At 40.1% G+C, this 25,212-nt stretch overlaps 1 protein-coding gene across 7 annotated transcripts in view; it reads right to left on the reverse strand.

Annotated features, from left to right (window-relative positions):
- LOC134350093 (uncharacterized protein C18orf63-like) overlaps window positions 1-25,212 on the reverse strand; it is a 131,534-nt gene that overhangs the window by 59,743 nt on the left and 46,579 nt on the right. For 6 of the 7 annotated variants that reach the window (XM_063055048.1, XM_063055041.1, XM_063055055.1 and 3 more), the window contains 4 exons: window positions 21,965-22,021; window positions 13,801-13,912; window positions 12,577-12,618; window positions 1,345-1,421 (listed from right to left, as the gene is read on the reverse strand). In XM_063055048.1, the coding sequence (XP_062911118.1) occupies window positions 1,345-1,421; window positions 12,577-12,618; window positions 13,801-13,912; window positions 21,965-22,021 (288 nt within the window). The remainder of the gene's footprint in view (window positions 1-1,344; window positions 1,422-12,576; window positions 12,619-13,800; window positions 13,913-21,964; window positions 22,022-25,212) is intronic. The other variant, XM_063055025.1, reaches the window with a different exon arrangement.

Genomic DNA, 25,212 nt, shown 5'->3' on the forward strand with positions numbered 1-25,212 from the left:
ATGACTCCCCAAGTAGTTCATTAATAATCTTCAATGGAAGATATCCTCCTTGCTTACTTTGTGTTGATAAATATAATTCCAATCACGTACCAATCTTTAATAATCAGTCAACCCATTCATTTGTAGCACGTTATTACAAAAAAGGTTAGGAATAAAGCAGATACAAAATCCTGAAGCTACCTAGGTGTAAAGTTTGAATAAGGTGAGTCTATGGTGCCAGCCCATTACTTAAAAGTTTCCTTGCCAGTCACAAACCATTTTAGATATATTAATATTTATCATCATGGCAGGGTGAAGATCCTACAACTCCCTATTCCAAGTACTCTCTGGGAGCACATTCACCAGATTGGACAGCTAAAGACATAAAAAGAAGGCTCATCAACACAGATGCAGAATATTCTTAAGATATGACGCTTGCAAAATGCAACATATATATATTCAAATAGATAACTTTGAACAAATGGATCCCAGAACTCTCCGTCTCCAACAATAAGCCTTCTTCAAGTCTTGGTTTCTTTCAAACCAACAAAAATTATTGATTGATTAACTAATAACTTTCCATAACAGTTCTGTAATATGTCAACTAGAACTTTCTTATAACAGGAATTCATAGCATTTAGGTTCACAATAGGTTCCTTAAGGTTGTCAAAGCCAGGGGAGGTAGTGAGGATAAGCTACCACTATCTATTAAATGTTCCCAAAGGCATGTGCCTCAAATAGCCTCTTTTAGCCAAGTTCAGCCCCTGGCCTTCGCATGTGGCTTAGGTACTAGGCATGGCAGAACTGTTTCCACTGACAGGAGTAGGGGAAAAAGCAGGTTACTGGCTCCTTAAAACCAGTTGCTTTGGGCAGATGCAGTCAGTTGTGGTTGGCAACACATCTAGGAGAAGGAAAACTTATCTCAAACTTCTGCTGCCTTGCGGCTATACCCACAAATGGTGAAGGTTTTGGGAGTAACCCAGAGGAAAAGTCTTGAGCTGGAGTTTCCATGGCAGTCTAACATTGAGTTCAACGCTGACAGGCAATCCCTGTGATGCTGCTGGTGCGAAACTGTATCAGTCTCTGCCGTTCCTTTGGATTCATCAGCTGCATGGGCAATAACCTGCTCTTCGTATCATACTGCCTGGCTTAGGTATCATGTAGACAGCTAGGATGCAACATCCATGGTTGACCTTGACCATAGGAGGGCGTCAAGCAAGATTCACAACCACAATTTTTGAACTTGAATAAAGTAAGTTTTCCACCGTATTACATAGAAAATAGAGTAACACACAGATATTCTAAATCAAAGTTAAAGCTCCATTAACGATGTTAACACTTAAAAAGAGATGAAGGAATTAATACCTTAGCCAGTGGCAATCGAACAATAGAAGCTTCCAGACTAATGCACACCTGGGTCTCCGAGACATTCAACTCCATAACTGTATTAGGAAGTATATTGTGTCACTGATTAGATTAATAACTGTTTGGCATCATAATTAAAGTGCTTAGACAGTTTTTAAAATATGAACAATATTAGTGATTAAGATTTTTTAATGTTATCTCAGATTATTAATGTACTGAAATGTTATTATTGTAATCAAGGATATTTTTGGATATTCTGATATTCAGTAATTCAATTTCAAAAATATTGCAAAAATTTATAGATGTTAAGAGCCAAAATCACAGAAAAAAATGACAAAAGGGATGTTGCATTTTAGACTTTAGGCCGGGAATTCTGTCAACTTGTTACAGAGAGTGGTTGAACATTAGCTTTTATTGTTTTGTAAGCTAATTACCAGAACCATCTCCAAAGACATGCCTATCAAGAGAAATCAGTTCTATATTTTGAGTGTGTGATCTGGAGTTCTGACAAGTGATTTGTAGAATTGCAGATCGACTCAAAATCATTTGATGTTAGATACAATTAAACTTAGTATTGATATCCTGAAGAAAAATACAATATCTGTGATATTTTTGCTCCAAACTGCAAGATGTTCTGGGTATCTGATTGACAAATAAAGGTGAAAAAATAAGGATACCTTATAAAATTGCACACTGTAAAAATTCACCTATCATATGAAGATCTGCTCTAGAAAAGTAGTTTATTATGGTGACAACAACAAACAATGGCATTGCTTATCAGTTGAAAATTTATCTGTAAATAGAAAGTGGTATCACTTGAGTTTTTTTTATGTGGAATGTCATTTCAAGCAACCATGTCAGGACTATAAAGTATCTCCCATGCAGTGAGGTAACTGTGATGTAACAACTTCAGTGTAAGTAAGGAATTTGTCAATTTTATCCTGAAGGGCAACGACTGGACAGAATCCCACACATTTATTGTTTCAATAATAATTTCCAAGTTCCTTAAAGTATAGAAGCAACAGATCTTTACATAGTGCAAGCTGACCCTTCTTCCTTATCCACCATTTTTGAACTATTTTGATTGGTGATGTTTTGTCACAACAAGCAACAACTAGTCCAATTATATTTTCTGGAGAAAACTGCAGCATCCTGCCTAATCTGCCATGGCAGTAAAAGACATTTTAAAATCCCTGTTATCTTTTATAGTTTCAGCTATGGCTATACTGGTAGTGCACTCAACTATAGTGACCTGAGTACAACATTAATGACCAAATATCCAGATTGTATATTACCATAAAAAGAATAATTAATATCAGTGTTGGTTTTATTAGGAAGTCCAATGATGCACCATTCTCAAAATTTTGAAATCCATCAGCTGTCAAGAGAATGCAAACCTTGTAAGTAAAAAGATGTATTCCTTATTACCGTGAATAATAATTCTTGTAAAAATAAAAAAATAGCAACTACAGAACACTTAAATCATACCACAAATAGGGTTATAATATAAAAAATATATTAATATACTTTTAACTCTTGAAGTCTAGCAATCTATTTTCAGACTGCAAATTCTCATAATTTAAAAGGAATATGAATGAGGATTTATTTTAGAATTATTCGTTAAGAGATAAATATTGGTCAAGACACTTGTTTTTCAATAAGATAGTGAGACTGACTTGTAATGTTCTGTTGCAATGTCTTCATTTAAAACCACTGGCTGTGCTGTCTCTTGTCACCTTGGACTTTTACTTTCAAGACATCACAGTGGAACTCAGTTTCACAACATTTGGATCAGAGGTGACTCTGGCACAACCCCTACTGTATCATAACTGAAACTACAAAGAAGAATGGGGATTTTAAAAAAATCTTCACAGATTGGATATGTTCTACATTATTTTTTCAGAAAATGCATTGAGCTTATTTTTCACTATTCAGACAGTCAGATACTAACAATCCAGAAAGTGGTCTACGTTGCTTAAGTAAAGCATGTAATGAATAATGAGAGGGCATTCAATAAAAGTTCTGTTCAGTGAATTCTTACTTCTTATACAGTGCTTCAGGATTTAACAATAACTTGTTTTCACTCTTTAGATTCTGCATCAGGTAAGGCAGGTGAGCAATGATGCAGAAAGTGCAAATGTAAGTTAGGGTATTGTGGATTCTGTTCATATAAGGCGACAGTTGCTCCTGTTGCGAAGACTCAACAGATTCTCAATGTTTCCCCAAATGCTTCTTCTCTATTTTGAATAGTAATAGACCAGAACTCTTTTTCAAGGAGCCTTTGAAAACATCCTCGAAACATTTCATTTCTTGCTTTCATGGAGTGTGGAGTTCCAGTTGGATATGCAGGTCCTGTGACCCACCCTTTGTAGTGTCTTCCCTATGGCCCCAGCCTCAATGCAAGGACATTGAAATTGGTTCTCCAATGAACTTGTAGAAAATTGGATAATATTTTTCTGGTTCTTCAAAGCTCTTATTGTAGACTGCGTAAAGGAGAACAAGGATCAATGTTCCTCAGTACACCAACAGCTTTGTGCTGGGCTTGAAATGTTGGCTATACTAGAGGACCAGCAGCTATGATGAATTTCACTAATAATGTTTTCCTTCACTGAAGGTTGGCTCCTAAGATATGGAAAATAATCTATGTTTACCAGAACTTTGCCTTGGATCCTAATGGTCAGTGGAGGTGTGTGGCAAATCAGATTACAGAAGATCTTGGGAACCAAAGGACCGGGTCAGAAAGTGGAGGGATTGAGAGGAAGGTCGGTGTCATGAACACGAGATCTATAAGGAAGGACTGTCAGAAGCAAGGTAATATACATTTGATAATATATATCAAATTCTAAATTTGTGTATGTTTACAAAATACAATGAAGTTGGTCAGCAAAACTATTGAACATCTTTTCTTTGTACTTTTCTTAGTTAAGTAAAGGTTCACGTGAATTAACGTATCACAGATTTTTGTTTTTATTGCTTTTTGGAAAATATCCCAACTTTTCTGGAAATGGGGTTTTTACATGATGGGATGAAAGGCATGAGTGTGTTTATGTTAATGCAAGATGTTTTAAGAGTAAGTGAAATGAACTCAAGAATATGGATCAATCCATGGAACTATGATGTAGCGACTATTACAGAGACTTGACTGAGAGAGAGACAAGATTGGCTGCATAATGTTCCAGGGTTTCAAATCATCAGACGAGATAGAGAGGGAGGTAAAAGAGGTGAAAGAATTACACTACTAGTCAGGGACCATATCATAGGAAATGAAGGGACATAATGGAGGGCTCTTCCACTGACTGTATATAGGTAGAACTCAAAAACAATAAAGATGCAACCAGTCTGCTCAGGTTATAAAACAGATTCCCTTCCCCCAATAGACACTGGGATATTAACGGACAGATTAAGGAAAGATGCAAAAGTAATGGTTATGTGGTGAGTAACTTCAACTTCCCCAATATAGACAGGGATTCCCTTAGTACAAGGAGGTTAGATGGGGTAAATTTATTAGGTGCATACAGCAGAGCCTCATTGTCTAACTAGAGGAAAGATCACACTGGACTCTGTATCAGGAAATGGGCCAAACTAGGTGATTGACTTTTCAGTTGGGAGTCACTTAGGAAACTATGATCATTACTCCTTGCGCTTTAGAATAAGTACAAGGATAAAAATGGTGAAGTGTTAAGATTGGGCAGAGGAAAAATTACTGAAGCGCGGAAGTTAGAGAGAGTTAATTAGGTATAGAAGTTCTGGGCAAGTCCACATCTGATATTAGGAAGATGTTTAAAGATCAACTACAGGGTATCGGACTGATATGTTCCAGTCTGAAGGAAGGTTGAGAATAGCAAGATATGGGTATCTTGGATGACAAGGGAGGACTGACAAACTTATCAGTCACTCGACATACTCTGAGACTTTTGTGCATCAACTCTCTTAATAATATTGGAAAAATGAAATATATCAGTTAATGTGCATTTTTCTTCATGGTCAATGAAACAGCCATACAACTTATGCTAGATTTTCAAGATTCAAGATTCTGAATTGTTTAATTTTATTTTGACTACACAAGTGTGAAGAGGAATTAAATAATTGTTACTCCAAATCTGGTGCAGCACAAAAATACCATAATAATAATGAATAGAAATATGTAAGATAAAGTGATGCAAAGCACAGGATTATATGTACATAAGGTGACTAATAGGAAATGATAGTTGTGGTGGTTGGGGGTGTGAAGGGGTGGGTTAGTGAATGGGAGTATTGATCAGTCTTACTGCTTGGGGAAAGTAACTGCTTGTTGATGTTATGCAGCCTCCTCCCTGATGGGAGTGGGACAAACAGTCCATGAGAAGAGTAGGTGGGATCTTTCATGACATTACTAGTCCTTTTCAGGCACCTTTCTGTATGTATTTTCTTGACGGCGAGTAGGCTCGTGCCAGTGACACATTGGGCAGTTTTGACTACCCACTCTAGAACCTTCCTGTCCAATGCAGTGCAGTTTCTGTACGATGCAGCTTGTTAGGATGCACTCTACTGTGCATCTGTAGAGATAGATCTGCATAGTTCAGCTCTCTACAGCTGCTTCAGAAAGTAGAAGCAGTGGTGAGCTTTCCTGATTGTGTATAATGTATTCCAGGACCATGAGAGGTTGTGGAAGGAGTTTGAAACAACTTGCAGTTTCCACCGTTGTGCCACCAAAATAAAGTGGGGTGTAAGAGGTGCGAGCTCTCCTAAAGTCAATAACCTTTATCTTGTTGATATTGAGAAAGAGGTTACTTACCTGGCACCAGGCCTTGAGCTCTTCCACCTCCTCTCTGTAAGTCGTCCCATCATTGTTAGTGAGGAGCCTCACCACAGTTCTGTCATTAGTGAACCTGACAGTGTGATTACTCAGGTGTCTAGCTATGCAGTCAGGTGTAAGCAGAGTGTAAGCAATAGGCTCAGCACATAGTCCTAAGGGCCACCTGTGATGAGGATGATGGGAGGGAGGAGTGATTGTGGATCCTGACTTTCTGAGGTCTGTTAGTTAGGAAATCCAATACCCAGATCACAGTGGTGTACTTAGACAAAGGAGTAGAAGTTTGTTCACCAACACAGCCCTTGGGGCGGGGGGGGGCGCATCTGTGTTGCGGATAACGGGGAGGGAGGAGGACTTGTGCAACCTGACTCTCTGAGGTCTGTTGGTTAGGAAGTCCAACACCCAGAAGCACAGTGGTGTATTTAGACAGAGGAATAGGAGTATGTTCGGCAAGGTCTGTGGGACAATAGTGTTGAACGACAAACAGAAATCCATAAACAGCATCCTGTCCTTGTTTTTAGGTGTGTCTGGGACAGATGCATGAAAGATGCTATCACATATGTCATAAAGTGGTTCTGTCAGTAAGCATATAGGTGAGAGTCTGATGTGGCAGGAATGGAGTTCTTGATATATAACATGATGAGCCAAAGCACTTCATAATGATCGCTATCCTTGTCACCAGGCAGTATTCATTTAGTGCTCAAGGTGTAGAGTTCTTTGGTACAGGGATGATGGTGGCTGACGTGAAACATGTGGAGCACGCAGACTGGATGAGTGCTGTATATACTGCAATGTTCCCACAAGAACTGTCCTTTGTTATTCAAATAACAAGCCATGGGTGACAAAGGACATTAAGGACATCCTGAATGCTAAAAAGAGGGTGTTTAGAGATGGAAATAGGGAGGAGCTGAGGGCAATATAGAGGGACCTGAAAGCCAGGATCAGGGAGGATAAAGACAGGTACAGGAGGAAGCTTGAGTGGAAACTCCAGCAAAACAACATGAGAGAGGTCTGGAGGGGGATGAGGACCATCACTGGGTTCCGGCAAACTAGCAACAGAGGAGCTGAAGGCAGTGTGGACAGGGCCAATGAACTTCACCTGTTCTTTAACAAATTTGACATTGTGGCCCCTGCCCACCCCCCACATGAGCCATCTGTTGTCAGCCCCCAACCAACACATATTCCACTCTCCCCTCCTACCCCTCCTCACAGTCCCCCACCCTGCTCTCATGACTATACCCCTTCCCACACGAAACCACCACGGTGGGCTTCACAGCTGAAAAGACAGCTAAAACGTTTCAACCCAAGCAAGGCTGCAGGACCGGATGGTGTCAGTAACGGGGTGCTCAAAGCCTGTACCCCTCAGCTACGTGGAGTACTTCGCCATGTATTAACCTGAGCCTGAGGCTCCGGAGGGTTCCTGTACTGTGGAAAAAGTCCTGCCTCATCCCTGTGCCAAAGACGCCACGCCCCAGCAGCCTCAATGACTACAGTCCGGTGGCATTGACCTCCCACATCATCAAGACCCTAGAGAGACTTGTTCTGGAGCTGCTCCGGCCTATGATCAGACCACACTTGGATCTCCTCCAGTTCGCCTACCAGCCCCAACTAGGGGTTGAGGATGCCATCGTCTACCTGCTGAACCATGTCTACGCCCACATGGACAAGCCAGCGAGCACTGTGAGGGTCATGTTTTTTGACTTCTCCAGTGCGTTCAACACCATCCGCCCTGCTGTGCTGGGGGAGAAGCTGACAGCGATGCAGGTGGATGCTTCCCTGGTACCATGGATTCTTGATTACCTGACTGGCAGACCACAGTAGGTGTGCTTGCAACACTGTGTGTCCGACAGAGTGATCAGCAGCACTGAGGCTCCACAGGGGACTGTCTTGTCTCCCTTTCTCTTCACCATTTACACCTCGGACTTCAACTACTGCACAGAGTCTTGTCATCTTCAGAAGTTTTCGGATGGCTCTGCCATAGTTGGATGCATCAGCAAGGGAGATGAGGCTGAGTACAGGGCTATGGTAGGAAACTTTGTCACATGGTGTGAGCAGAATTATCTGCAGCTTAATGTGAAAAAGACTAAGGAGCTGGTGGTAGACCTGAGGAGAGCTAAGGTACCAGTGACCCCTGTTTCCATCCAGGGGGTCAGTGTGGACATGGTGGAGGATTACACATACCTGGGGATACGAACTGACAATAAACTGGACTGGTCAAAGAACACTGAGGCTGTCTACAAGAAGGGTCAGAGCCGTCTCTATTTCCTGAGGAGACTGAGGTCCTTTAACATCTGCCGGACGATGCTGAGGATGTTCTACGAGTCTGTGGTGGCCAGTGCTATCATGTTTGCTGTTGTGTGCTGGGGCAGCAGGCTGAGGGTAGCAGACACCAACAGAATCAACAAACTCATTCGTAAGGCCAGTGATGTTGTGGGGATGGAACTGGACTCTCTCACGGTGGTGTCTGAAAAGAGGATGCTGTCTAAGTTGCATGCCATCTTGGTCAATGTCTCCCATCTACTAGATAATGTACTGGGTGGTCACAGGAGTACATTCAGCCAGAGACTCATTCCACCAAGATGCAGCACAGAGCGTCATAGGAAGTCATTCCTGCCTGTGGCCATCAAACTTTACAACTCCTCCCTTGGAGGGTCAGACACCCTGAGCCAATAGGCTGGTCCTGGACTTATTTCATAATTTACTGGCATAATTTACATATTACTATTTAACAATTTATGGTTCTATTACTATTTATTATTTATGGTGCAACTGTAACGAAAACCAATTTCCCCTGGGATCGATAAAGTATGACTATGATTATGTATCTGTAAAGACATCAGTGAGCTGGTGTGCACACTCTGTGAGTACTCAGCAATAACTGAGCTCTCACGAGTAGGAGAAAAGAAATCTTGCAATAAAATGGCATCGATGAGATTAGTGCAAGTAGCATGGTGTCGAATATTGCTGCAGAGTATTTGGAGGAGAAAATCTACCTTATTCCAGGTTTCCCATTATATTATGACCTACAGAAAAGACACAAAATCTTTTTAATGAAGTTATAGAAATGGTTATAAGGGAAATGTGGTTGATTTCAGATAAATGGATTTCCAAAAGGCGTATGTTAAAGTACCAGATAATACAGCAATCATGAAGATTGAAGCCTATGGAATAAAAGAGACGGCAGCAGCATGAATAAAAAATTGAGAGTAGTTATGGACCTGGGTAAACAGAGCACAATTTCGAAATTTATGGATGACTCAAAACTTGGTGCTGTAAAGACAAGACCATAATAATAGACTCCAGGGAGGCATAAAGTGGTTGGTGTATTGGGCATAGGTGGAAGATGCAGAGCAATGCAAAATGTTACATTTTAGTAGGAAGAATAAGAATTTCACTGCAAAACAGGTAATATAATTTTAAATGGTAACTAAGATTAAAATTAATCATTGATGAAAGGACAGCAGTGGGTGTAGAGTATTTGGATTCCATTAAGGCATTTGATAAGGTACCACATGCAAGACTCCTTCAGAAAGTAAGGAGGCATGGGATCCAAGGAGACCTTGCTTTGTGGATCCAGAGTTGGCTTGCCCACAGAAGGCAAAGGGTGGTTGTAGATGGTTCGTATTCTATATGGAGGTTGGTGATCAGTGGTGTTCCACAAGGATCTGTTCTGGGACCCCTCCTCTTTGTGATTTTTATAAATGACCTGGATGAAGAAGTAGAAAGGTGGGATAGTAAGCTTGCTGATGACACAAAGGTTGGGGGTGTTGTGGATAAACTGGAGGGTTGTCAGAGGTTACAGCAGGACATCAATCAGATGCAGATCTGGGCTGAGAAGTGGCAGATGGGCTGGGCTGAGAAGTGACAGGTAGGTGTGAAGTGTTTCTTTTTGGTAGGTCAAATTTGAAGACAGAATATATTATCAATGGTAAGACTCTTGGCAATGTGGAGGATCAGAGAGATCTTAGAGTCCATGTCCGTAGGACACTCAAAGCTGCTGCGCAGGTTAACAGTGTTGTTAAGAAGGCATATGGTGTGTTGGCCTTTATCAACCGTGGGATTGAGTTCAAGAGCCATGAGGTAATGTTACAGCTGTACAAGACCGTAGTTAGACTCCACTTGGAGTACTGTGTTCCATTCTAGTCACCTCACTACAGAAAGGATGTGGATACAAGAGACAGAGTGCAGAGGAAATTTACAAGGATATTGCCTGGATTGGAAGGCGTACCTTATGAAAATAGGTTGAGTGAACGTGGCCTTTTCTCCTTGGAGTGATGGAGGATAAGAGGTGACCTGATAGAGGAGTATAAGATGATGAGAGGCATTGATCATGTGGATAGACAAAGGCTTTTTCCCAGGGCTGGAATGGCTAGCACGAGAGGGGCAGTTTTAAGGTGCTTGGAAGTAGGTACAGAGGAGAGGTCAGGAGTAAGTTTTTCCCACACAGAGAGTGGTGGGTGCATGGAATGCACCACCAGCGATGGTGGTGGAAGTGGATACAATAGGGTCTTTTAAGAGACTCCTAGATAGGTACATAGAGCTTAGAAAATTAGAGGGCTATGTGCTAGGGAAATTCTAGGCAGTTTCTGGAGCAGTTACATGGTTGGCACAACATTGTGCACCGAAGAGCCTGTAATGTGCTGTAGGTTTCTATGTTCCAGAAAGGTTCGAGGGAATATGTGCAGAGTTAATTGAAAGAGACTTGAGAAATGGGTAAGAAAAAAAAAACAATTAGAATCCTGGGTTTTATAAACAGAGGCAGAATATACCTTCATAAAATATAGGTTTGCCCACATCCAAGATAGTAGATCCAGTTCTGCATGCCACTTTTGGAAATACGTAAAGACTTTCAAAACATTACAGAAAATATAACATAAATTATTCCTGTGGCATATGTTGATTAGTTGGAGAAGCTGAGGTTGTTCTTGAAACAAGAGTAGATTAAAATAAAGTCTGATAAGAGTTTTTAAAAATCATGAAGTATAATAGAGCAAAGAGATAGCAATTGCTACCCTTGGTAGAAAGATGAACCAGGGAAAATAGAAATAAAAGCAATTGGCAAAAAATAAGGAGATGAGAAAAAAACAAAGTGTATTGCCAGGGATAATAGTAGAGGCAGTTACAATCACAGTATTTACAGGGAAGCTGGATGATTTCTTAAATCATTTTTTAGGCATCTGAGCAATGATGGCAAAGTCTGAATTTGTTACCCATCCCTAAATGCTCACTAGAAAGTGAAATGCCTTCTTAAACTGCTGCAGTCCTTCAGAAACTGTTGCGTATGGACTACCACAATTTAGACACAGAGAACTTGACAAAATGGCAATGCATTTCAGAATCAGAAAGGGTCTGCTTTGGGGGAGAACCTGAACATGGTGGTGCTCTATCAGCTTGTCCTTTATAGTGGTAGATGTGGATTTGGGAGGTGTTGCTGAAATAGGATAAGTGAGTAACGTCAGTGCATTTTTTTAGCTTCAATATCAGTGGTGGAAGCATTGAAATCGTAGGGTGGAGGATATCATATCAACCAAGAGGGACTGCCTTGTGTCCAGATTCTTCAGAGATTTTGGAGCTGCACGCAGCCAGACAAGTCTGGATATTCCAACTTACTCTGGCTTTTGTGTTGTAGATGGTGGATGGTGTTAGGAGTGTCAGGAGGTTTGTCATTTGCTACAGTATGCCCTGCTACTGACTCCCACTTTCAGCCATAGCATTTATGTGGCTACTCCAGTTGAGTTTCTGATCAATGGCGAGCCAGAATGTAGATGATGGGGGATTGGGAGTGGTAAATATCATGGGCAAGTGATTACTCATCTTTAAGATGATCATTGCCTGGCATTTTTATGACACAAGTGTCAGCTGTTGTCAAATGTTGTCTTGGTTTTGTTAAATACAGGCCTGGGCTCCTTCATTTGGTGAGAGAACCAAACATTTTGTAAACATCCCTGCATCTGACCAAAGGAAGATCTTTAATTAAACAGTTGAAAATGGTTAGATCTACAACACTACCCTGACAAATTCCTTAGTCAGATCTTCCGGTTGTGATGATTGACCTTCAAAAACCACATGAATACAGTCTAAAGCGGCTGGAGTCCGCAGAATGAAAAAGGACACACAGAGATGGCTGTGAATGGAACTAGTTGGTCAGCATTTCATTTAAACTTGGATGGACTTGATGGGGTGAATCTCTTTTTCTCTAAATACTATGCAAGAAATAGCTAAACTCTGACTGTATGCTGCTTTACATATAACAGCAACTACCTAGGATTTCAGGCTGAAGCCCGTTTTAATGATATCATCAAGATATTCTGATTTAGCAGAATGCTCTTCCCAGAATTCTTCGATTTGTGCTTTATAGATATCATCTCTCAAAGTCTCCCAACAGTGCCACGCTTATACAAATAACAAATACATCAAAAATTTATGTGAAAGCAACTCACCAACTGCATTCTGTTTTCCTTCATTTCTCAAAAAGTCCTTCCCTTAAGCAAAATTAATGTAACTGAGCAAAGCATATATTAGCAATGTGTTATTAATAGCAATCATAATGTTCTATTAACTGTAACCATTACCATCAGTTAGGCAATGCAAATTAGTTTATAATTCCAAGTATGAGATCCCAGTATCAAATGTGTCAATCAAAATCACTAGTAAAATAAACAAATACTTATTATTTCACCTGTAATATATTCTCTGCCTAAACCCTAACAGTAATAGTGGAACAAACAGCATGATACAACATTCTGTTGCAACTAACATTCATGTTACACAAAACACTAATGTTTAGTCACCCTTTGTGAAAGGTGCTCTCTGCAAATGGAGGCAAATTATTATATAAAGTATAAGCATATATTTTCAAATTTTAAATGGCCACTCTGAGTGTTTTAATTACAGCATTTTATTAAACTGATTTATATAAAGGGCTTGATTTTTCATTTTACTGTTAATAAATAGAAAACTCTACTTAATACACACTCAGTGGCCACATTATTAGGTACAGGAATAGAACCCAGTGTGGTCTTCTGCCACTGTGGAACATCGACTTCAAGGTTCGACATATTATGCATTCAGAGATGCTCTTCTGCACACCACCGTTGTAGCACGTGGGAATTTGAGTTACTGTCAGTTTGAACCAGTGTGGCCATTCTTTTCTGACCCTTCTCATTAATGAGGTGTTTTTGCCCATAGAACACCTGTATGCATTTTGTTTTTAAAACCATTCTCTGTAAATTCTAGACGATTGTTGTGCATGAAAATTCCAGGAGATTAGCAGTTTCTGAGATACTCAAACCACCCCATTTGGTATCAACAATCATTTTATGGTCCAAGTCACTTAGGTTACATTTCTTCCCCATTGGTCTGAACAATAACTGAACATCTTGACCATGTCTGCATGTTTTTATGCATCGAGTTGCTGCCACATGATTGGCTGATTAGATATTTGCATTAACAAGGTGTACATGTATACTTAATAAAATGACCTCTGAGTTAGTGAGTCAGACTATTGGTTATATTTTTCTTAGTCATAGTAGTAGTCATACTTTATTAATTCCGGGGGAAATTGGTTATTAAATTAAATGCATTGCTAATTAAATACATTGCTTGGAAACAGTGTCTTTTTCTAACCAGACCAAATTAATCAAACAACATGTCCTGGTAATTACCATGAATCAGTAGGTGTCCTGCTCTGTTCCAGTTGGGAGAAAGCCTTGCCACCAAAGTAAAGGACAAGCATATCTGCAGGACTGCAGGGATCACTCTTTGTGGTATATCCACCTGTCATTATCGAAAAACCGTATTAAATATTTCACATAGACACAGTATCAGGCAATATGCCTCTCATGCATGCTCATTAAGAACAAGGCTGATTTTTTACATCAGTGCCATTTTTCTACTCCAACTCTTAATATGTTTAAAACCTAAAACTCCTATTAAACTTGCCATCAAAGGTGCCACATGAAAATCAAAATGTAACACAAATTTCTGAACACCTCAATATACTGTAGATGACACTGGCAGAGTTAATCGAACTGAATTGATTTGTGATAACATGTTAGCTCTTTTTACCTCCTGTCATTTTCCGTGAATGTCCCAATTGAACATATGGAAATTGCTACTATTTTGGTAACAAGCTATTAACAAAATCATCATATAAAGTTTAGAAAGTATCCTTACGCGCTTCATAAATAGGTACATGGAAAACAGGTAAGTCAAGAAGTAGTGAGAGTTTAGTTTTGAGTAATCAAAATCTAAAACATGTATTTTGTGGCTTAATAAAATGTGCGCAAACGCACATGGCCGTTCCAAATGATATCGATTATGTGTTAACAATCCTGATTTGATGGAGACAGCCATGAGAAGCACGGAGGAACACCTGGAGAAACTTCTGAAATGCCTGCTTCGCTGCTGCTGCTACTGTGCGATTGAGAATCTCTGGAGGGGAAGGCCCCAAATCCTCAGCTTTGCCTATTGCCAGGACTGGGGTCGAAGCGCTCGGCAGAGACGGTGCTCGGTATCGGAGAGCTGGTCGTAGGCTTAGAGTATTCGGACGGACTCAGAGTCGGACTGCGGTTGGATGCTTCCAGGGTGCTGCATCGGCAAGTTTGTGGCGCTGGAGGTTCACTGTCTGCATGAGATGATGGGACTTTCGAGAGACTTTAAGACTTTTACCATGCCCATGGTCTGTTCTTATCAAATTACAGTATTGCTTTGCGCTGTTTTAACTATATGTTATAATTATGTGGTTTTTGTCAGTTTTTAAGTCGGTTTGTCATGTGTTTCTGTAATATCATTCTGGAAAAACATTGTATCATTTCTTAATGCATGCATTACTAAATGACAATAAAAGAGGACTGCGTGTCCTCATAATCTAATCTAATCTAATATGTTTTTCACATTTGGAAACTGATACTTGTTTTAAAAAAGAGGAATAGACTGCTTGGTAAAGCAAAGCACCTTTAGGGTGGAAAAATTTAAGACAATAAGACTGGTAACTGGTTATGCCTCCAGTATTACAACACAGCATTATAGTTGGGAAGCATAATTTTCAAAAGGTTGGAGAGCACAGGGTGTGGCGTCACAAAAGAACTCTCTAATCAAATTCTTTGTGGAGTCTTGATGATTAAATGATTTGGTTACTGAGGATTTCATAAACCTTTCAAATTATATTTCAAAGTACTATCTGGTTCCATATACTATCATGAGATTTATTTTCTTGCAGGCATTTGCACGGAAAAAATAAATACAATATAATTTTATGAAAAGCTGGACATAAACACACAAAAATTGACAAACAACTAATTTGCAAAAGACAAACTGTGCACATATAAATACTGAGAACATACATTGTAAAGAGTCCTAAAAAGTGAGTCTATAGGTCATAGAATTAGTTCAAAGTAGAGGTAAATGAAGTTATCAGTTTGAGAATCTGATGGTTTAAGGGTAATAAGTGTTCCTGAACCTGGAGGTGTGGGACCTAGAGCTTCTGTACCACCTGACTGACAGTAGTAGCAAAGAGGGAATGGCCTGGATCGTGGAGGTGTTTAATGATAGATAAGAATCATAATAAAGTTTAACATGTTGTGAAATTTGTTGTTTTGTGGCAGCAGTACAGTGCAATGCAGAATAAAACAATAAATTATAATAAGATATACAGACACATACATACACACATTAAGTAAGTAGTGCAAAAAGAGAGGGATGGTGAGGGTTCATTGTCCATTCAGAAATCTGATGGTGGAGGGGAAGAATCTGTTCCTAAAATGTGGAGTCTTCACACTCCTGACCTCTTCCTTGACGGTAGCAATGAGAAGAGGACATGTTCTGGATGATGGCGATACCCCTTTCTCTTTAAAAAAAAAAGTCCACTGAACATCTGTTGCTTAATGATGGATGTTGCCTTTTTGAAACATCACCTTTTAAAAAGGTCCTTGATGCTGGGGAAGGTAGTGCCCATGATGGAGCTGGCTGAATTTGCTACTTTCTGCAACATTTTCCAATCCTGTGCAGTCGTCCTTCCAGGCCTGACAGTGATGCACCCAATTGGAATGCTCTCCACAGTACATCTAAAGAAATGTGCTAGTCTTTGGTGACATACCAAACCTCTCAAAATCTTAATGAAATATAGCCACTGTTGTGTTTTCTTTGTAATTGCATCAATATGTTGAGCCCGGGACAGATCTTTAGAAAATGCTCACCCTTTCCATTGCTGATCCCTCGACGAGGACTGATGTGCAGTTCCTCAACTTCCCTTTCCTGGAATCCGCTATCAATTTGTTGGTCTTACTGATGCTGAGTGCAAGGTTGTTACACCACCACTGAATCAGCTGATCTATCTCCTCATCGCCATCTGCAATTCTGTCATCAGTAAATTTATAGGTGTTTGAACTGTGCCTAGACACACAGTTGTGTTGGTAGAGAGAGTACAGCAATGAGCTAAGCACACATCCTTGAAGTGCACCAGTGCTGACTGTCAGCAAGGAGGAGATGTTACTTCTGATCTGCACTGACTGTGGTCTCCCAATAAGTCAAGAATGTCATTTTCTTGCAGCAGCGCTCTATGTAAATGTACTCAATGGTGGGGAAGGTTTTTCCTGTGCTGTAGTGGGTTATAATCACCACTTTCTGTAGACTTTTCAATTCCTGGGCATTGATGTTTCCATAGCAGGCTATGATGCAACTAGGTCAGCTACCTTCCATTACACATCTATAGAAGATTGTCGAAGATTTGTAGTGACATACCAAATTTACATGAACTTCTAAGGAAGTAAAGGCACTGTTGTGTCTTTGTGATGACACTTACTGCATGTGTTCTTCCAAGGAAAAAACATCTAGTGTGTTATTATCAAGGAATTTAAAGCTCCTGATCCTCTCCATCTCCATTTTTCTAGTGAGGACTGGCTCATGGATCTGCAAGTTGGATAATCAACTCTCTGGTTTTACTGATGTTGAGTGAAATGATTTCTTAAGCTGATACAGATCCTTTACTTCTGTGATTTTGATCAGGTGACAGAGGCCAATTATCCACTTACTACTTAAAGATGACTTACTTCAACTCTACCCAATTACCAACCTTATCCCATAATAGAGCTTGAAATAGTGGTGTCAGGTATGCAAACGTGATGGCCAATTCTCGGAAGCCATTTGAGTGTATCAAAGTTCACAATGAAGTGAAATGCTGCCCGGGAGAGAACATTAGTCTGACAAAATCCTAGACATGGACCATTTTTGCAATTCAGAATCCACCTCCCAGTGAAGGAAGACTGACTGTTTACTGCTGTCTTCAATGTCCCAGTACAGCCTTTGGTCAAGTGAGGAAAAGGATATTTGAAGTTCAAGCTCTTAAGACAAAATTCAGTCTACCAGACATCAGTGAATCCTGTCTTTTAAAGTCCCCTGAGATGTGGAGCACCTATTGCACTTAAAGACATTACTGCAATATCCTCCAAATTCAGTGGAACAATAAGCAAACCAATGTCAAGCCAACTATAGCACTCTGATCCCCAGGTGAACTCAACAGATTGCATCCTTAGAATGGATTATACCTATGATTTTTTTTTGTACATTGAGTTCAACCACTGACACACAAGTAGCAGCCTTGGAAAAGTTCTGAAGTTGAGCTTACTGAAATATGCACAAGTACAGTAAAAAACTAACTCGCAGCAGCATCACCCATACATATCATATAAGCAATTAAACATGAATAAGACACAATCTTTACAAGAAAGAACAAAACAATTGAGTGCAAAATAATCAGTGGTTATGGTGTCTGAAATGCCTGCTTCACTGCTGCTGCAACTGTGTGGCCCAGAATCTCCAGAGGAGAAGGCCCCGAGTCCTCGGCTTTGCTTGCTGCTCGGCGGCTGGGGCGGGGTCAAAGCACTCTGCAGAGGATGGTGCTCAGAGAGGCTGTGTCGGAGGCTTGAAGTTTTTGGACGGACTCAAGAGTCCGCTGCAGTCAGGTGCTTCCAATGGTGCTGCAACAGCAAGTTGGCGGTGCTTGGAGGCTCATGGCAGGGAGAGTTTCTCCCTTCTGCCTCCTGCGTTGATGAGTCTATCGGGACTTTGAGACTTTTTCTTTTACTGTGCCCATGGTCTGCTCTTTATCAAATTATGGTATTGCTTTGCACTGTTATAAATATATGTTATAATTATGTGGTTTTGTCAGTTTTAGTCTTGGTTTGTCCTGTGTTTTCTTGTGATATCTTTCTGGAGGAATGTTGTATCATTTTTTAACGCATGCATTTCTAAATGACAATAAACGAGGACTGAGTGTCTTCATAATCTAATCAAAAAAAATTCTAGTGATTAAGGTAGCATTGACTGGTTCAAGAACTAAATGGTTGAAGGGAAGTAGCTGTTCCTGTCGTGTGGGTCTCCGTGCTTCTGAACATCCTGCCCGATGTCAGGAGCAAGAAGATAGCAGGGTCCGGATTATGGAGATCTTTGATGATGGATCAACCTGCAGATAATAACGCTGGGGGGGGGGGTGTGCCTGAAATATATTGGGTGGAGTTCACTTCTCTCTGCAGCTTCTCAAGTTCTTGCACATTTGAAATAAGACTATAACACATAAGAACTAAATTGGTATATTCAGTCCAATAAGTTTGTTCTATTATTTGATCACGGCTGATTTATTTTCCCTCTCAATCCCATTCTCCTGCCTTCTCCCCATAACCTTAGATATTCTTACTAATCAAGAACCTATAAGTCTCTCTCTGCTTTAAATATACTCAATGACTTGGCCTCCAAAGTCATCTGTCACAATGAATTTCACAGATTCAACACCCTCTGGCTAAAAATATTCATCATCTCTGTTCTAATGGGAATTCCATCAATTCTGCAACTGTGCCCTCTGGTCCTAGACTCTCCCACTACTAGAAACATTCTATCCGCGTACACCCTATTCAGGCCTTTTACTACTCAGTAGGTTTCAATGAGATCTGCCCCCTCCCCTCTTTCTTCTAAACTCCAGAGTCTACAGGCCCAGAGCCATCAAGCGTTCCTCATATGTTAACTTCTTCATTGCCAGATTTATTCTTGTAAACTTCCATTGGACCCTCTGTAATGCCAGCACATCTTCTCGTAGATATATGGCCCAAAACTACTCACAATGCTCCAAATATGATCTGACCAATGCCTTATAAAGTCCTAGCATTACATCCTTGCTTTTATATTGTAGTTCTCTGAGAATGAATGCTAACGTTGCATTTGCCTTCTTTACTATCAATCTGACGCTAAGCTTGGGGAATCCTATACTAGGATTCCCAAGTTCCTTACAATTGCAATAGCCCATCTTCTCTTAGATGATTAATTAACACTCCCCCATGAATAAGAATAATTGGAAGTAGTACTTAAGCTAGCAGAAAAATCAAGTGTGGTTTGGCATCACCATCATTGTCAAAACTGGTCAGGTCCTGAAGTTCAGAGATACCAGCTTCAGTCTGCAGCAGGTCATGACCATTCACATTTGGAGGGATAAGACTACTTGTGTCAATCTACCAATGATACATCCATCCAAGTAATCACCACATAGTTCTTGTGAGTCGAAGTTCTGTCTTACAATCTATAATTGTGCTGTATTGCATAAACAGAACAGATCTGGCAATTCAAATCCATCAATGCTTACATTTGTTCATTACACCTATTTTATTTAACTGCAGCATTTTGAAGACCTTGTATTTTGCATTGAGATTTACAAAACATGATCCCTATGATAACAGTAGAATATTAGAACTTCGATAAATGATTCAATTCCTGAATTCCATGATAAAGAGCTTCACACATGAAAAAAGGAAAGAGCAATGGACTGGGACCAATCATACAACACAAGCATTAACAAAACAGCAGCAGCCAACACAACAACAAAAGTACTGCATTATGCAGCATCTTTCATAGCTTTGAAATGCCCCTTGAGACTTTACTTTTGAAGCTGAACTTTTAAAGACCTTATTTTGAGTGCACTCATGAAGTGCAATGACCAGATAATCGATTTTTGATAAGTGACTGAAAAATACATTCCAAATAAACATCCAGGCTAACTGCTGGAGCAAACATTGGCGAGAACATTACTCTTCTCTGAAACATGCTCATAGATTTTATACCCACTGATCATGTAGATCAGGGATTCCCAACCTTTTCTATGCCATGGACCCCCACCATTAACTGAGAGGTCTGTGGACCACAGGTTGTGAACCCCTGAATGGTTGCTTGTTTACTACTCATTCAAATTTGGCATCTCCAACAGCACAAAATTCCTCAGTACTCTGCCTTTGTTAGAATTATGTTTGTGTTTCTGCGTTGTCAATTCTCAACCTTTTTAACTCAAAGAATGCTGCTAATTGAAGATAAGAGAAGTGTCCAACTATTGGCTGATAATCAGGACTTAAAATGTTGGCATACAAGAGTTAGAGTCTTAGTGTCATGGAGAGATACAACATGGGAACAGGCCCCCTCAGCTCACTGCACTGATTATCAGCCACCTACCTACATCAATCCTACATTAACCCCTTTTTTTCCCACTGTCTCCACATTCTCCTCAACTATCCCTAGATTCTACCACTAACCTACATTCCAGGGACAATATATAGTAGCTGGAACACAGTGGAAACACACACAGTCACAGGGAGAATGTGCAGCTCAACATAGGCTCAACTCTGACCTTGGAGTGCTGCCTAAGTCTCTGGATCCGTGAGACAACAAATCTGATAGATGCACCACTGTGTGGCTTAATTTGTAAGTCTCCTTTTTATACAATTATAGCTTTCAGAAAAGGAGAAAAGTTGTTGCTAAATTATAACATTCAGTTCCCTTTCCCTTCACTGTATCAAACCTAAAGTGACAGTGAACACTGGCATACAGCACTTGAATTGAGTGATCTGTTTCTGTGTAGTATCCTGAGTAAACCTAATATAGCTGGATTATTTACCAGGATATTACTACCTTATTTAGTGCATATGAAGTATTACCATGGAACACTAATGAAATAATTTCTAAAAGTAGTCATTGTTGCTTTATGTACAGGAAGCTGGCAGAAACACCTACCCTGTCCATTGCAGCACATGCCATGAACCAAGCATGAATCTATCCAGGATTTGTGCAGAACAATTGCCTGTGAAAGCTGGTATGGAACTAGCTGGGTCATGCAATATAGGTGCCAAGACATGGGGTCCAGGGCTGCACACCAGGTTCCATTGATGAGAACTGCCATCACATGGTGATGGAAAATAATGTTTCCTGTTTTCTTTGCTTGATCACACTCTTCTCCCAGCTTGGAAATCACAAAATAGGAGTTGAAAACAGCTTCCATCACATGCAACAAGAGCGGATGAGAGTGCTTCCAAATCCCAGAAATAGTCTATGCTTACCAACCCTGTTAGTGTGTAAAATTTGAGTCCCACACCTTAAATCTGAGAGAATATTTTTCACACTTGAGTCCACTCAACACCTATCCTCTGTGACTGTCTGATCATACATTGAGCCATGGGTCAATGCATTACCAGAGGAACATCAGAAGAGGGGAAAGATTTGCACCAGGTTCTAACATAGCCCTTAGGAGTTATCCTTAGTTTCTTCAATATTTATTTCTGAATCAACATTATCAAAAATGCTTATAGATCCTCCAATCTGAACCTTCACAGACGTATAGCACTGTAATTTTAAAAAGATATCCACTAATGCTGTGTGCTGTGTGTCGGCATTGTGTGTGGCAGATCTACACGGGCTACCACTGTAGCATTCAACATCTGTGAAACATTGCCAGTAAAATGATGCATACATGAAATACTATTTCAATATCTTACATGATTTCAATGATATTCTGCAATTTACCTTTCTTCTGTGTTTTTGAGCAAATGCCTGAATATTTCCACTCTTGTAAAAAGCTATCTAAAAAACATAAAAAGCAACTTTTAGCAGCATGGGGAATAAAATCTTACTTCTACAGTGTCAATGCCAATTATATCTTTCAGATCTATTGTTGTGCAAGATTAATATTCAATACCTTTCATCAATGTTCCTCAGTCTAGAAACAAATCTTTTGTTCCAAAAGTATACTTAATAAAATATGCAAATATACAATACATATTAATAATGTTCACATTCATGGTACATTAATATAAAGAAATGTAATTTTACATATATTCTATGAACATAAAGTCTAAGAAGTTTTTATATAGTCCATAATAAACAGCTGGAACTCAAGCACAAAACAGCACAGAAAAATATATCTGGTTTGCAGAATAAATCCAATAAAGCAGAAAGGCTCTGAGCTGAATTCTCCACAAGATGCTCCTGACACATATTCACCAACCATAAATGCCTATTTCATACTTTAGATCACTCTTGCTATAAATATATCCCTGACATCTATATGGTTCTCTTTTCTTTTCATTATACACAACTCCAAGATAGATAAGGGACAAAATGTAACCATGGAATACAACATGTACTCTTAAAAACAAGAACTCCCTCCTAACATAGTGCACATGAAAGGTCACCTAGTTTTATTTGATAAATTAGATCTATGATTGTTGTAGTGATTCCTGTGTGTTCTCAACATAAGTAAACTGGTATCCCATTTTCTCAGTGGCCAACTGTTGACAGATAAACCTCAAAAGATCTTGATACTTGGCTGTTAAAATTTACTAGCTGTACTCTGTTATTTTGGACCCTCCAGGAACAAATGATTCAGGAAATTTCCTGTACTGTAATTTGTAAGACAGATTCATAAAGTGACTGTTCCTGAATCCACAACCTTCTCTGGCAATTCATTTCAGATACCAAATACAACTAATGTAAATATTGTACCTCCAAGATCCCCTTTAAACCCCCTCCCTCTCAAATTTATTTATGCCATCTAGGTTTGGACGTCCTACCATGGGAAATAGACATTTGTTATCTATCCATTATATGCCTCTCATAATCTTACGTATCTCAATGCTCAAGAGAACACAAAACCCCATAAATCCTGTTTCTCCTGATAACTCCAAACTCTCTAATCCAGGCAACATTCCTGTGAATCTTACCTGCATCCTTGCTACTTTAACCATGTCCTTCCTATAATGTGGCTACTTAAAGTGCACACAGAAATTACAAATGTGGTGTTGTGCAAAGAACCATTAACATCTTCCCCAAATAATCTATATCTGTGCTTGTACCCAGGCACAACATCAAAACAATGATCTGCATTTGCTTCTCACCTGGCACCTCCTCAAATTTAAGATTCTCTGCTTTTGTTCAAATTTCTTGCCAGCCTCACTCCAATCAACATCTGTGATCTCCGAAGTCCTTCAACCCATTGAGAAACATGCTCCTCCAGTTCAAGTCTCCTCTGCATTGCAGCGTTTGATCACTCCATTTTTCCCAGTTCTGTCGTCAGTTGTTGTGCCCAATATCATTAAGTGTCCGAGTGCCAAATTTTGCCTGAAGCTGCTTCTATGAAGTTTTTATTTTATTGTGTTAATGGTGCCATATAAAAGTAACAATATGCAGAAAAATAAACCCAATTAGAATTTTGGGATTCATGAAACTACTATTAAGGTTAAAGGTGATTTAGAGGAGGTTTAAAGGTGGCCTGAGAGATGTTGTTTTCACACAAAGAGCAGTTGGTATCTGGAATGGGATTTTCTTTTAAAGTGAGAAATCGCGAATAGTTTTGGCAACGCTGTATTTTACATCCATTTTGACAATCCACTGCCTTCTATCCCACTTCAGAGACATGTAGAGCCTGTCAATGCTGTATACACTACTGTTTTTGGAGCTGTGATCAGTTTAGAAACATAGAAAATAGGTGCAGGAGTAGGCCATTCGGCCGTTCGAGCCTGCACCATTATTTATTACGATCATGGCTGATCATCCAACTCAGAACCCTGCACCAGCCTTCCCTCCATACCCTCTGATCCCCCTAGCCACAAGGGCCATATCCAACTCCATCTTAAATATAGCCAATGAACTGGCCTCAACTGTTTCCTGTGGCAGAGAATTCCACAGATTCACCACTCTCTGTGTGAAGAAGTTTTTCCTAATCTCAGTCCTAAAAGGCTTCGCCTTTATCCTCAAACCATGATCCCTCGTTCTGGACTTCCCCAACATCGGGAACAATCTTCCTGCATCTAGCCTGTCCAATCCCTTTAGGATTTTATACGTTTCAATCAGATCCCCCCTCAATCTTCTAAATTCCAACGAGTACAAGCCTAGTTCATCCAGTCTTTCTTCATATGAAAGTCCTACCATCCCAGGAATCAATCTGGTGAACCTTCTTTGTACTCCCTCTATGGCAAGGATGTCTTTCCTCAGATTAGAGGACCAAAACTGCACCCAATACTCCAGGTGTGGTCTCACCAAGGCCTTGTACAACTGCAGTAGTACCTCCCTGCTCCTGTACTCGAATCCTCTTGCTAGAAATGCCAGCATACCATTCGCCTTTTTCACCGCCTGCTGTACCTGCATGCCCACTTTCAATGACTGGTGTATAATGACACCCAGGTCTCGTTGCACCTCCCCTTTTCCTAATCGGCCACCATTCAGATAATAATCTGTTTTCCTATTTTTGCCACCAGAGTGGTTAACTTCACATTTATCCACATTAAATTGCATCTGCCATGAATTTGCCCACTCACCCAACCTATCCAAGTCACCCTGCATCCTCTCAGCATCCTCCTCACAGCTAACACTGCCACCCAGCTTCGTGTCATCCGCAAACTTGGAGATACTGCATTTAATTCCCTCATCCAAGTCATTAATATATATTGTAAACAACTGGGGTCCCAGCACTGAGCCTTGCGGTACCCCACTAGTCACTGCCTGCCATTCTGAAAAGGTCCCGTTTATTCCCACTCTTTGCTTCCTGTCTGCTAACCAATTCTCTATCCACATCAATACCTTACCCTCAATACCATGTGCATTAAGTTTGCACACTAATCTCCTGTGTGGGACCTTGTCAAAAGCCTTTTGAAAATCCAAATATACAACATCCACTGGTTCTCCCCTATCCACTCTACTAGTTACATCCTCAAAAAATTCTATGAGATTCGTCAGACATGATTTTCCTTTCACAAATCCATGCTGACTTTGTCCAA

This window comes from Mobula hypostoma, chromosome 1, assembly GCF_963921235.1.
Source record: "Mobula hypostoma chromosome 1, sMobHyp1.1, whole genome shotgun sequence".
NCBI classification, from domain to species: domain Eukaryota; kingdom Metazoa; phylum Chordata; class Chondrichthyes; order Myliobatiformes; family Myliobatidae; genus Mobula; species Mobula hypostoma.